Source organism: Indicator indicator, chromosome 24, assembly GCF_027791375.1.
Source record: "Indicator indicator isolate 239-I01 chromosome 24, UM_Iind_1.1, whole genome shotgun sequence".
NCBI classification, from domain to species: Eukaryota; Metazoa; Chordata; class Aves; order Piciformes; family Indicatoridae; genus Indicator; species Indicator indicator.
The window spans coordinates 11,733,571-11,747,901 of record NC_072033.1 but is presented as its reverse complement, the minus strand read 5'-3'; the positions used below and the strand labels follow the sequence as shown (position 1 = coordinate 11,747,901).

Genomic DNA, 14,331 nt, shown 5'->3' with positions numbered 1-14,331 from the left:
GCATTTCACATTGACCTTTTCAGAACTGAATGCTTCAGTTAAGTAAGACATCCACATCTGAATGTAAGGTACATTTTGTGGTGGTTATATCAAAACTAAGCTTCTGCAGTGACCAAAATAATCTTTCTCCATCACATTTTTGTTCTGTGATTAAATTCCCTTTTTTTTTTTTTTTTTTACATTTAAGCATTTTCATTCTACCTTATCAAGCAATTTTTTTTTTAAATGGAAGCTGCAGAATTTCTTCTGAAACAGCATTCCCCAAGGACATCCCCAGGATGCTGCACACCCAGCAGTACCAGTGCAGGGGATGGGCTCACAGCAGGCAGTAACCGGTGTGGTACAGAGAGGAAAAATCCACTCCAAAGCCCAGTTCCTTTCTGCTGTAAGGTGGTACAGTCTTCATGGTGCAGCTCAGAGCAGGGGGCTTTGAAAGGGCAGCAGAATCCTCACAGGGCTGGTGGTGCTGGGCAGCAAAGCTGTGCTACCTGTCCCGCTTTATCAGCGCTTGAAAGGCAACTTCTGCAGTGCCAGGACAACTTTGCTGATTAAGGCTGCCAGAGGAACCAGGGGAATTTCAGCTTGAGCTTGCAGTTGCATTTTCAAAACTTGGTTGTGTTCTTTGTATGGAGGTAAAGTTCAAAGAGGCAGAACATCATTCAAAATGAGTAAAACACGGTCTTTTAAAATACACTTTCAAACAGTGGCACATTAAATCAAAACAACTCATAGAGGGGGAAAGTGAGGAAGAAAGACAGGCCTGTGCAGGAGAAAACCCTGCATCACCATTCCTGTTCCACAGTTTTGGAAGGGCGTGCATCTACACATTTAGACTGCTCAGCTGCATGACCTTAGAAATGCATTTAAATGTTTTCCAGAGAGTATGAGAAATGGGAAAACACATGCAAGGCAGTCTACGAGCCAGCACGTTTGAAGATGCAGAGGGGCCAGGCTGTGACACACGTGTTCACACTCCAGAGAATGTCACTCCACCAAGAAGGAGCTCCTGATTTCAAGAGCACCATGCCACTGTGTAAGACACTATTTCAATTAAGTTATTATAATCTTAACCAGCAACAACATTCCATTATAATTAATAATACTTGATGATTTCTTTTCTATTCCTGTCAAGGGTTGCTTCAAGGTGACTTGCACACTGCAGAGAGCAGCCTGGAAACCCTAGCAGTCTGAGTGCTCTGCAGTCTGGGAAGCCCCTTCACTTAAATCTCATCAGACTGTCTCTAATGAGTCTCTTCACATCGCTGCCAATTCTTCCAGCTCTTAGACAATCCCCTTTGAAGGATATTTGTATTTTAGGCTAAAGCAAACTTGCTTCTTCCATGGGAGGCTAAGTGCCCAGCAGTATCACACCGTGCTGCAGGCTGGAGTTCACATCCTTCCTGCATACTTATTTCCTTGGTTCACTCTACCTCCTTTTGGCTTACTCACTGTCAAGTCAACAGGTCACATCTTGTTCTGCCACCCTCCATCCCCTGCCAGGGCCAGGCGCAATTTGCAGCTCTCCTGCAGGGTCAGAGAGGAGACACAGTGCTGTCTTCCAGCTCACTGCACCCCAGCTGCTCAGAGGGGACCACACTGCCCTTGGTGATGCAGCATCCCTCGGAGCACAGCCCTGCCTGTGGATGCCTTCTCTTTGTCCTGAAACCCAGTGTGTGCTGTGACAGCACTGCAGAGCCCTTTCCTGTGCAACTTTGAGTTGGATCTGCTCTATTGATCCTGTGACAGCTTTATAGGGGCTTTTCCTGCAACTCAAGGTCACAGTGCCCTGCTCAGTATGTGCTCCACAGCATATTTTTGACAGTCTTGCTCTGCAGAATTTGCATGGGTAGAGCTTGAGCTCCATATGTGCCTTTTTTTTTTTTAAACCTGGGCAAAATTCCTACTGACTTCAGTCATTGGCTGCTCATGCTCAGTCAGCATTTTTTTTAGATACTAATACTCCAGCTACTTTTCTCATAAGAGGTGTGCAGTATTATTAAGAACACTGCAGATACAGTGGTAATTGAGTAATGCTGCATTTTTAATCACAGCCATTATAAATGGGCATATGGAAGACGTGAGAAATAACAATTGTACAGGATATCCAGAGAAGCATTTTCAGTCCTCAGGCACAGTTCAATAGCAATGAACAACGGAAAACAAATGCTGAACTCCTGTAACATATAATAAGATTTTTTTGTTTGTTTGCTGGAAGCAAATCTGCACTTTATACATGGATACACACACGCATATCTATTTATAGATGCAGATACACATGCACCTTACTATTGAACCAATACTGAACACATTTTGCTGTTACCTCTAGAAACATCCAATGTCCTTCATTTGTCGACCACTGCTACAATCACGAATTCTGGCCAGATGTCTTTTTCTCTTGGCTGGTGTGGTACTTTCTTTGCTATTATAATATTCTGAAGCATCATAAACTATAAAAAAAATTTCCAAATCTTTGCAAGATCTCCACTTAGTTAAACACATTGTCTAGATTTGTCCCAACACAAAACAAGGATACCTAACTTTGAGGCAAAGGGGGAGCATGCAGATGTCCTCAGTAACTCTATGACTTCCCTATCACTTTCTCAAAGACATAACATGATGATTATTGCCAAGTACATGCAATGAGGGCCTCAGACACCCAAATTCCCAGGAGGTTCTACAAAAGGAAAGAACAGAAATTCAATACTAATATAAACCTTTAAAAGAATACTGATTAAACAGGAAAGGGGGAAAAGAAAACCCAAATACATCAAAGACAAATGTAATTGCTTTTGAATAAAACCAGATTGCTTTCTACCTACCTGCCTTAAAGGCAAGCACTCCAGCCTGGGATACAGAATACCAAAAACCACTGGTAGAAGCAGAGGCACAAGTGTTCTGTAGGCAAAGTTATCCTATTCTGATTTAATAGCTCAAAGGCTTATCTGGGTCTCAGTCAAGAAGAAGATGCAGTTTACTGCTTCTTTCACACAAATAAGCAGAGCTAGTTAAAACATTTGGGAACACTTTGAATATTGATCTGTCCTACAGTAAGATGTAAGAAATTTGATTTGCTATGGAAATGTTGTATCAGTCTTCAAACCCAAAGTGCCCTTCAAATGAAAACCAGAAAATCCTCCAGGAAGATACCATTAGAGCCATCAACTCAGGGACTTCTGCATCCCCTCTGGGGAGCAGGACTGGAATCATCACTTGGAAGCTGGTAGATCATCACCCAAAGCATATCAGGAAGGAAGCTGTACCTATTCTTTCCACAAAAATAATGTCACATTCTGTCCCCATGATGTGTCACCACAGCAGCCCATTCCTCACAGTGCTGAGACAATCAATCATGACTGTGAATCACCTTGTTAAAAGCAGTGGCCACCGGAGACTTCCCTGTGACACCTCAGGCAGCGCAGAAGCCATGATAAATGTTTGCTGACACAAAACAAAGTCAGGCGGTGCTTAACCCCTCAGCTGGCAAACAACTGAGGATAAAAACTGTCTGGGAAAAATTTCCCTCACATTTCAGGAGGCTTCCAGTTGTACTGGTGACAGTTTTCACAGTATAATTTATGTTTGAAGAATGCATCCACTCATATTAGTTATGCTTGGCAATAAGCTAAATCAACCCTGCTGCCACTTTGGAAACTACATTTCAGAGGATACACCCTACTTAATAACAAATCCATGACACAGTCGAAAAGAAAACATTAAAGACCTCTGTAATTGTATTTTTCCAAGCATATAAATGTGTTCAAATAAAAATAATTACTTGTGTTCAGCTTATAACATACACCCTCACTCATTTTTTACCTGCAAATTTTCTGAAATTCTGCATTGGCTTTTCCCCCATTTCACCCTTTCTTGGAAAAGGCCACAGGGATGGAGGCTGAGGCAGTAATTTCACTGGGAATAGTCCCACTTCAATAGCTTTGCACCAAGCCCCAGGTAAGAAAGTATTTTTTCTCATTTTGGGAAACACAGATCTGTTTGGAGTCTGACTGGGTGCCAGATACTGCATTTGCAAATGACTGGATTACACATCAAGGAGGCAGGTATTGAGCACTTCAGGCATGGGGTCACTGAGAGGCCACTGCTGTGTTGGTTTTCAGTGCTCTGCAGTTGGACTAAGAGCCCCGTCCATGAGCAACAAGTATATGGAATGGTAACAGAGAGCATTACTCTACACAACTGCTGCTTTTGAAAATTCCACATCTAGGAAGGGACCACCAGGATCCAAGTTCCCTCTAACCCAAATCTGCATTTTCTCAGTGTCTAGAGAATGAGACACCAGTTGGATTGCTCTCATCTTCTTCCACTAAAAAGCCACCATTAGCAATCCTTCCTACATTCCCTCTGTTTCAAGAGAAAGCAGAGCCACCATGCCAGATTAACGTTTGAAAGCTGGTGGTAACTCTAAGGCTTTTTTCAACTGTACCTGGTTTAGAGCCTTCATCAACGGATCCATTATAGACTTGATTTATAAACTCTGGTCTGTTGTCATTCATATCAATCACATAGATGTAAAGGTCAATAGGGTTCTCCACCTTGTTTCCATTCATATCCACCGCATGAGCCCGGAGCTGGGAATAAGCACAATGAAAACATAGTATCAGCAATTGGTTTGATGCAGAGTGAGAGACCATGTTTTGTAAGAACTGACTTCATCTCATAAATACTTTCCCAAAATTGAACAAAGTGGGTATCTAATTCCAGCAGAAAGCAGTGAGATGGTTTCCATCCAGACTCTGCACACAGATAGCTTTTCAAGGCTTAACACAATATTGAAATAATATTTTAAAGCAGTATTGTCAGTGGAAACACTTTATCGCTGGCTAATAGCATCTGCTAATAGATCACTATATTTTAGTTTCAAAGATGTGGTGAATCTTGTCTGACAACCTGGAAAGCAAATTTTGTTTAGTTCCAAATGCAGCCAGGAAATGAGTTTAACTTAAGAGGTTTCTTACGGGAACCTACTGCTTTTCATACTCACAGTTACAGGGATGAATAAGGGAAGAGGTTTCAGAATGACATTAGTGTTGTTTATTCTTTGTTTAATCATGGTCTCTAGAAACAGCAACAGCTACCAACCCCATTGCTCTATGCACAAAAAGACATTAAAATAAGGCCCTTTCTTTCAAATGATGGGAGCATTTGTGGCACTAAGAATGAAATATTTTGCTCAGGGTTGACTGAAATATCTGGTGATGAAGCATTACAATAACCAGAGCCACAGTGTTAAGTCCTCAGTTAAACTGGAACTGTGGCTTTATCTTATTAGCAATAACCATCAGTAATAATGCTCGTAAACAAGAGCATCTGTTTTCTGAACAAAAGGGACAGATACAGCATGTCAAAATGAGTAATTAATAAAACAAAGCAATCAACAATAGTCTGGAACAATCAGTAATCAGGTGAAAAAAATGGATAGCTTTCTCATTAAAGGGAACAGATGGCTACTCTAAATGGTGTGTGCACTGAATGGAGCTGCTGCTGCCAGCTTCAGAACAGACCCAGACAAGTGAGGACAGGGCAGCACAGCCCTTGACCATGGCTGGGCAGTGGAGAGGCATCACCTGGGTGTGAGCACTGCAGATGCCCTGTGTCATCCCTCTTCATTTCAGTGCCTGTGAGCACTGCTGAACCTCCACAAAAACTGGGGATGGTGTTCAGGATGACTGTGACATCCCGCAGGGCTGGTGGGATGAACAATGAGTGCTTCAGAGGATGTCAGCTTGGTGCAAGGGCTGGCTGGAAGAGCAGGGCTGAGGGACAAGGGACACACCAGCTCATGCCTTCAGAAGGATTGAAGCCTCTGGTCCCTCCCAGCAGCTCCCCAGGCTGCCAGGACGCTGCCAGGAGTCAGAGCTCCTGTGCCAAGGAGGTCTCCAGCTCCTCTGATGCATGACAAATAAATGTGGTAATTGCATTAGCACTGGCTTCCGTCTTGTGCTCTCGCTGTGCCTGTGATTGATGCAACTTTCTCCTTCATCTATGGTGTTCAGAAGTCCAGAGCTCAACAAAAGAAACTGCACACTATTAGGTTGGGCTGGATTAACATTTAATCAAGCAAAGAGACCAAACTGCCACATGAAATGAGCTGGGAGCAAAACATTCTTTTTAAAGGAAGTTAAGCAGCACTTTTTCTTTAAAGCCTGAAGAAGCCCAGCTCCCATTTCAATACAGGATGTGCCATTTGTATTTCGTGACTTGTAAGGCTTTTACTATCTGCATTCCTTGCCTGCACACAAACTGCTCTGACTCCCACCTGTTGAGCTATCCTTCATCACGTCAGACGTAGCAATTCAATAACTTTACCAGTCAGAGGTCAGACTGCCTTTGAAAAAAAGTAATTCGAAGCTAAAATTAAAGTTATTATCTTCAAACCGAGGCAGCACGGGCCTCTCTCTTGCTGCATTTCCAGCAGCGGAAACGGTTCCATTCAGAGATAAAGCAGAGAGCAAAGCTGGTATCTTCCCCCTCAGATCTGACTCTCCCCCTGCAAATTTTTAATTACATTTGATAGCTTTTGTCTGAAATCTCCAGGAGTAAGGGGTTTCTCAGCAATGCATGTCTATCTGCTTGTTGCACTCACTAAGCAATGTACCCATAAATGCGTTCCTGCCTGCACTCAAGGAAAAAAAGATTCAATAAGCAAGACTGCAGGGACCTCATCAAACCTGCAGTGACACACACAAGTGTCTGTCCTGAGGCCAGCGCCAGCCCCTGGGTTGAGATATGGGAGGGAGGGTAATGCCTGAGAACATGGGCAGTGCAGGCACTGGTGCCCTGATGAAGAACTTTTAGGTAGTCAGGACAGTGCCTGCTCCCCAAGCCCAGTGCAACAGACCCCTCATCTTTTTTTTTTCCTGGACTGTGCTGGTGTCTGGGAGTTCATATCTGCTCCTCTCTGCTCTCTAATGCAGCTACTGCTGCTGCTGCCCTGCCTCTTCTCTCTCCTGCTACTTTTTTCCTGACTTCAATAAACTTTTCTTCTTTTTCTCTCTTGTGCTTGCTTGAATGAATTTTCTCTATTCATGTTTTTTCAACAATTCTCATGTGCCAACGCCTCCCTATCCTTCCACAACACACTGTTCCTCTGTAGTCAGTGCCAACCACAGCCAAGGGAGAAGAGAGGCTTGAGCCAGAGGGCTGAATTTCAGCTGAGCTCAATGGGAGCTCTTCCTCGCTAGAGACCATTCCCAGCTGAGAAAGGAAGGAAGGAATCCAGTGGGGCAATCTGTCCACTGGGAAACTAGTTGTACCTCCAAAGCTACTACATTCCCTTCCTTAATTCATCTCCTTGTATTTGTGCAGCACTCTCAAGGTGGACAAGACACTTTGTTGTGGAGTTGTTCAGATGCCAAGGCAGGACTCATTTGTGTGAGGCATAGTTTGAGTCTAACATGATACTCCGCTGCTCAGGCTGCCATCTGCTCCCACCTATGACCAAGAGAGTGTTTTGGTGGTAGAGTGATGAATGGGATGACAAGCAGATGCATGTGAGTGCTTAGAGGCATTGGGAAAGGTGATGGGTGCGCTCTGTCAGACACACAAGTCATTTAAAGTTGGAAAACCCCCCAGTGAAAACGCCAGTGAGGCCAGCCTTGGCCATAGGACACATGGCAGACAGAAGTCACGCATGAGTACTCAGATGGAAGCTGGTAGCTGCCTGGAGACACAGTTAAGAAACATTTATAAAGTTGGTTTGAAATATTTACATTGTCCCCAAGAGGGAGAACAAGACAGGAAAAGGAATAAATAAAATCAAATTAAATACTTTGCAGAGGATTTTGAAAAATTAATACAGGTAGGCAGTGAATCTCTAGCTTGTGGATCACTCCGCTGTAACCAGCCAAGAACCTGGATCCATATCCTTTGACAAATATTGTTTGAAAGTATGACACTCATTGCTATCACATTCAGCAGCAGCTACCACAGGTCTCTGAGGTTTTTTTCTACTGACAGTTTCCAGTGAAAATGTAGCCGTTGGCATACAAATGATTCAGTATCATGATTATTGATTACACTGGAGGCTGGTGGTATCTGAAGGTAGTTAGTCAAAGTCAACACAGTGAACTGTGTTAAATACTAATATTACTTATGCACTAATACTACTAATACAAATATACATGATCAATCAGTGACAGAGCCTCTAGGCAATAAGCATACAATGCTATGCCTAATTTGTGTGCTCTTAATTGTGATTAAAAGTTCAAATCAGAGTATTGTGACACCAATGGCTGCCATTATTCCTTAGAACTTGGTTCAAAATACTGGCATTGACTCTTGCATCCCTTAATTTCTACTAAACTTTTTGTCTCCTTGCACTTCAGATAACTCCTCCTGAGATTGCAACCCACCTGTTCAGCTCCAGCCATGTCTGAGATAGTATTTCATCAGTCTGATGCTGAAGGCATATACGTGTCTAGGACTGGATTAGGACTTGCTTCAAAGTTTCCCCATAATGCACATTACTTGAGTATCATAAGCAATGACTATTTACTGACACATTTATGTTGATGTCTTTTGAAAACAGAGCTTGAAAAACACCTTGGAAAACTAACCTGACAATTTACCACCCCTTATGCTTGCCAGGCCTAACTGTAGCTGGATATGAAACCAGTGTCTGGATCAGAAAAGACATTCACTCACTAACTCTGTCAGCGGCACCAACGGGACTTTGGGAAGGCAGTTAAACAAGGCCAAGAGAGCTCATGCATATTAAATATCACTACCTGCTGAAACTTACTTGGCATGCAATAAACATTAGGGGCTGACTACAAGGGGAGATGCAACAACACACGGCTGCCAGCAGCAAGATGGGGGGAACCAGCTTGTGCTTGAGCTGGGGGCATGCCCCAAGGCTGTGTCCCCAGACACCGGCACTAAAGACGCTGGCCCAGCTCCCACGGCATCACTCAGGGCAACATGTGCAGTTCTGCACCACAATGTGGTATTGGTTAAGTGGCTGCAAAGCCCTTCTCATTTTTCACTGCTTGTATTTGCAGCTGACTCTGCGTCTGGGATGTCTGCAAGCTCCCTGGAGAGTTTGTACTCCAGTTTGTAGTGAAGAAGGGGAAACAGATGAGGCCAAAATACATCTGAAGCCACGATTGCTACTAGTGCCCACTGTGCTGGGAGGCTGAGGCAGGAATTCCAGCATACACTGCACCTGGGCAGACACTGTGAGTCGCAGAGGCACGTTCCTCTCTGCATACATCAAGATTGGAATGATCTTCCCTAAAAGTTCAAGAATGATGTTGAAAAGTTGTGCTGCAGAACTCCCGATCTAATTAGAAAATCTCTGTTTCACCTTAGGGAGAAAGGTAGGTTTCATCAGACAAATGGCTTGCTAATGCAGGGAGAGTTAGAACACCAGTGTTTTAAAAATGGCAGTCCTGAAGCAATGCAGATAATTATGCATAAGAAAATACGTGTTGAAAATGTGGGAGTTAATGAAACAGAACTCTTCATATGTAGCCTCGCAAACATTTGCAAATTATTTTTTTTTTAATATAATTAGTTTCCAGATTACCTGGGAATGAAAGTAGCAAGGACAGCACTTGACAGTGACAGAGATGCTGAAAGATCTCATTCTACTTAAGGTTGCAGAAAACCTGAAGCACCCATCTTCAGCCAGTGGTAAACCCACAGCAGACGAGAAGCCCATGTCCTACTGGGTAAAAGGGAGCAGGGATGGTGCCTTATAGCTCCGCTGACATCCTTTACCCCTGATGAAGAGTTAAGATGCTATTCTGAGCTGAAGAAAACTCTACAGCAGATGTCAAACCAATTTAAAGATGGCCAAGCTCTACAGTTGAGATCCAATCCTGCACCTCAATCACTGCTTTACTGTTCTCAGTGTAAGCCTAGCTCCAAGTATGTCTTTCCTTTCGATTAGAGTCTGAGCTATATGAAGTGGCATAAACTCAGTCATTTCTCGGAACCTTGCAACAGTCAAGACTTTGGACTGTATCTTCTTTCTGGAAGCTAGCCTAATTTTTCTACTTTCTAGGACTGTCCATTTTTACTCCAAGTTGCTGAACTAGTGTTTGGGTCATTGCTTTGTACACGGTGCATTTATAAATGCTTTGTAAAGGATTATTAAATGAACAATTGATGTTTCAATAAATCACCCATCCATTACCATTGAGACTGAAGGATCTAAAGGTTGTTTACAACCAGGACTTAAAATGTTCTCCATCACCTTCTACTGTTCTGCTAACAAAGATTTTCTATCACTCTCTATTTCAGTCTATAAAGTCTCATAACATACTTGCCAGTTATTCACTCTCTATAAACTGCATCCTCCCGTAACCTTCAGAGTGTGGATATGCTTATTTACATATGGATGTTCTGTAGGGAACAGAAAAGGTTGGAAGTCCTGTGATGTGTCTGAGGCAGACTTATTCAGTCTCCCTTGCCAAGGCAAGAATTCGACTTACTCAATTCACCAAAACCAGTAGGTTAAGTTCATTAGTAGGGGGCATGTAATTTGTTAGTATGAAGGACAGAATCTTCTTCATCTTTTGCTTCTGACTGAAGGTGTCTGAGAGCAGACATCGCAGTGGCACCATCAAAAGCATTAACTGGTGTATTGTGTTATTGACTGTACTGTTATAATAACTTGGCACTGCTGAAACAACATCAACAATGCCGAGATGACAAACACTGTATCTCAAATATTCCTTTTTCTAAACAACCTCTCTTCATATTTTCCTAGGCACAACAAACAAAATAATTGGTCTTGTTCACAGAGGATAAAATAATTTTCCTTCAGATATCCTCTTTTACCCAGGGGAAATCTCTTTTTCCACCCAACTAAAGAGGTAATCTATTTTCTTTATCCTTCCACCCCAGTCCAGAAGCTGTGTCAACATGGTTAACTGGATACCTGATAAAGCTGACAGAATGTGCATCTCCGACGGCGCAGTTAGGAATATGGTGTCAGTGGAAGTGACCCGTGCCGCTTCGCTGACATTACAGCATCCCTGGGAAGGGCTATTACCATGCCGAGAGATGTGGCTAATGCTGATACAAAGCAATCCATGAAACAACCTTTCACAACCACTCCAGCAGAGAAGGGAAGCATAGATGCAGAAAGCATTTTGAAATTTCGCAGGGCTATCATGCAAGGTGCCACAATTTGTGGGACTGTATCTGCCGTGCAATTACACCGTGCAGCACAGGGGCTAAGATTGATAGCCAAACATAACGGCCAATTACACTCTAAGTATTCTGCAGGTAGAGCATTTTATGAACTAGGATAGCATAAGGCATCACTTTTGAGTGCAATTAATCTTAATTAATTTCCTCATATTTAATATCAGCCTATCTGCATATTTAAAAACCTATCTGACACACCCCCATCATACTGCCTGAACATCTCCTAGTGATTTAAAATGAAAAATGACTATACCAATTATTGCATGCTTAGCTGCAGTACTGATTCTCAAATTAGTCATTTCCCAGGACGTGCTAATGTAGCAATTGGCTTCTCGTGGTTTGGGGGGTTCAGTCCACACATCATTTTGCATGGATTTAAGAAGTACCACTTTAAACAGACAGCTCTGAGTTTGTGTCCGAAAAAACACCAGTTTAATGCTGCTTTGCATTGGTTTGGCTGATTTAGCAAGAAAGCAGAAACAAAGCCAGCATCTCCACACACACACCTGAGGACTCACACCGTTGGTTCAGCCAAGGCACTGTCGTGCTGTCAGCTCCTCAAGTCTCTGCTGGCACAGGGAGCCAGTCCAAACTGCGAACTGGCCTCTGATTTTGAACAAAGGCCCTGGTCTTCTCAATGCTACACATCCCTACTTCAACCCAGCAATTCTGCTATACTTTTGTTTTGAGCTTGTGAACCTAGATAAAGCTCCAGATGTTTTATGCTTACATGGTAGGAAGCTCTTTCTTCTCTGTCCATCGGGCGAGTCACATACATCCTGCCAGATACAGGGTCAATGCTGAAGACTTCCATCGGTGGCTGGTCGGCTCCCACTCCAGTGATGCTGTATCTGATATGGATCTCTTTGTCCTTATCAGAACGAATCTGGATGAAATAACAAAGACAGCAATTGGTAAGCTTCGGACAAAAGCCATATCGATGTTTAAACAACTTTAAAGATTGGAGCCTGAAAGCTGCATAAATGTAACACTGCTGTCAATTCTGACAAGGGAGTTGTATGCCAAAGGTTTGGGGAAAAGCCAGGGAAAGTGTATTCCATGTATTTTCAGCTCTTTTTCTCTTCTTTTATTCATGATGATTCTCTAGGAATTATTGAAATTCTAACTTTTTGCCTTAGATGTGGAAGAATCTATATGCAACAAAAAAAATGTTGTTTACGTGTTATTTAAACCCTAGGCTCCTAAAGTGTCCAAATTGTTCTGCCATACACAGAGTCTCTCAGCTATTAATCACTTCTGAAAATGCTGTCTGCAAGCTCCCACATCACGTTCTCAGTCCCTGTGACTGTGCACACAAACACACTCAAGAAATTCGAAGAACAGAGCTGTTTGCTCCCTCTTTCCTCAACCCATCTGGATCAACGGGGCAGGAGCAGGAATGCCTGGTGGGATGTTAGCAATTTGTGTGACTATTTGTTGAGAAAAAGTGTGTTTGGCACATTGCTTCTGAAACCCCTTCCTTCCCATACTTTGAGAATACCACCACAAGCTGAATACAGCATGACAAATTACACGAACCTTGGATACAGAGCTGAGAAAATAAAAATGGGAAGTTAATATGTTGTCCTAGCAACCCTGACTATCTCTTTAAAGCCAAATTTAATTTTCTGATCAAATGCTGAAAGAAGTTCTTGCAACAGCATGACTATTCCTGAAAGAAAGTGTAAGGTACAAATAAATTACCACCCCCTGCACCATCACAAACTGTCTTGGCAGTGTAAAAGTGACATGCATAAATTTTTTCCTTAACAGGTCTATGAATACAAGAAAGTAGTGGGAAGATAATAGAAATCTCGTAGCTGAGTGCATGGTTGCATCTCTATTATGGCAGCTGCATGCTAGGTGGGGTCTCAGTGAGCTCAGTGGGATGCAGGAGATACTCTACATCCCCCAATTTGGGGACTGAAGGTGGTTTCCCAAGGGAAGAGAAGGTGTTGCTTGTCAGGCAAAGGAATTGGGTTGGGGCTGTAGGCTGCTCTTGCACTCCTCCTGCATGTGACCTACTGCTATTCCTTCCCCTCCTGACGTGGGAGGCTGACAAGATGCTGAACGTGGAGAATAGCATCAGATCCTCTGGCTCCGAGAATCTCCTTTGATACCTTTGTACAGATCATTACCAAGTTTGTACACTGCTCCCCTTGTACTGCCTCCACCAAACCCTCTGCCCCTGTTAACAGCTAATAATGTCAGTTATTGCTAGACACTGCCAGGATTGATTCGTGCTGCACCAACACTTCTGGAGCTGAAGGTCAGGGAACAGAGACAGTTTCATCTGTCTTTTCTCCACAGGATACACTGCTTGTTTAGGCTATTAGTACCAAAGAAAAGTGATTGGACTTACAGTGGTATAATCACTTAAAAGAGGTACTGGGGACATTGTGCCAGTGCCCTCATGCTGCACACAATAGTTTACAGGGGTTTGTGTGCCCAGTGGGTATTTGTAACAGGGACACAAGTAGACAGGTACGAATCCAACTTTCATTAGCTAATCTGTAGGTGAAAGAGAGTCTATTAAAATCAAACTTTGCTTGCACAACCCTGGTTTTAATGATGGCAACCAACTCACCAGTGCAATAATTGGAGTTGAAACCCCCCATTTTTAGATGTCAGCTCTCACCCTGCCAGGCAGACAGAGCTGAAAACTGAATTTATGTGAATGTCTGTGCAAATGTATAGCTCAAGTCAGGAAGTTCAAGCTCTAACCCACCACCCACACATTTGTAGCTAGACTCAAGGTATGTGAAAATGTAGGAAGCTGCTGCTGGACCTCCAGCATTGAGTCAATGTGGCATTTACATCTTAGAAATTAAAAAGGAAGGGGAAAAAATGGTATCTTGGGGGAGACAGTTGTATGTCTGCCTATTAAAGTGTGTCTGCATAGCTCCTGTAAGGTGTCAGGATAAAACCAGTCCCTCACCCTAAACAAAGTTTTTCCTTATCAAAGACAGAAGGAAAAAACCGTCAAATCCAAAGTATCTGCACTTCTGCTGCATTTTTCCAGCACTGAAATATGGAAGCTGGATCACCCCAGCTCCAGTTGGGCTCAACTACGTGACTTGAGCACAAGCACCAACAGTGAAACAGTCACTCTCCAAGGAACTAAAATGGAAGCAATTTAAAACTGAATCATGGAAA

General features: G+C 43.0%; 1 protein-coding gene across 1 annotated transcript in view; it reads right to left on the bottom strand.

The window, feature by feature from the left end:
* CDH4 (cadherin 4) overlaps nt 1–14,331 on the bottom strand; it is a 463,608-nt gene that overhangs the window by 89,686 nt on the left and 359,591 nt on the right. Inside the window, exons 5-6 of the mRNA XM_054391796.1 lie at nt 11,906–12,061; nt 4,442–4,586 (exon numbers count right to left, since the gene is read on the bottom strand). Of these exons, the coding sequence (XP_054247771.1) occupies nt 4,442–4,586; nt 11,906–12,061 (301 nt within the window). The remainder of the gene's footprint in view (nt 1–4,441; nt 4,587–11,905; nt 12,062–14,331) is intronic.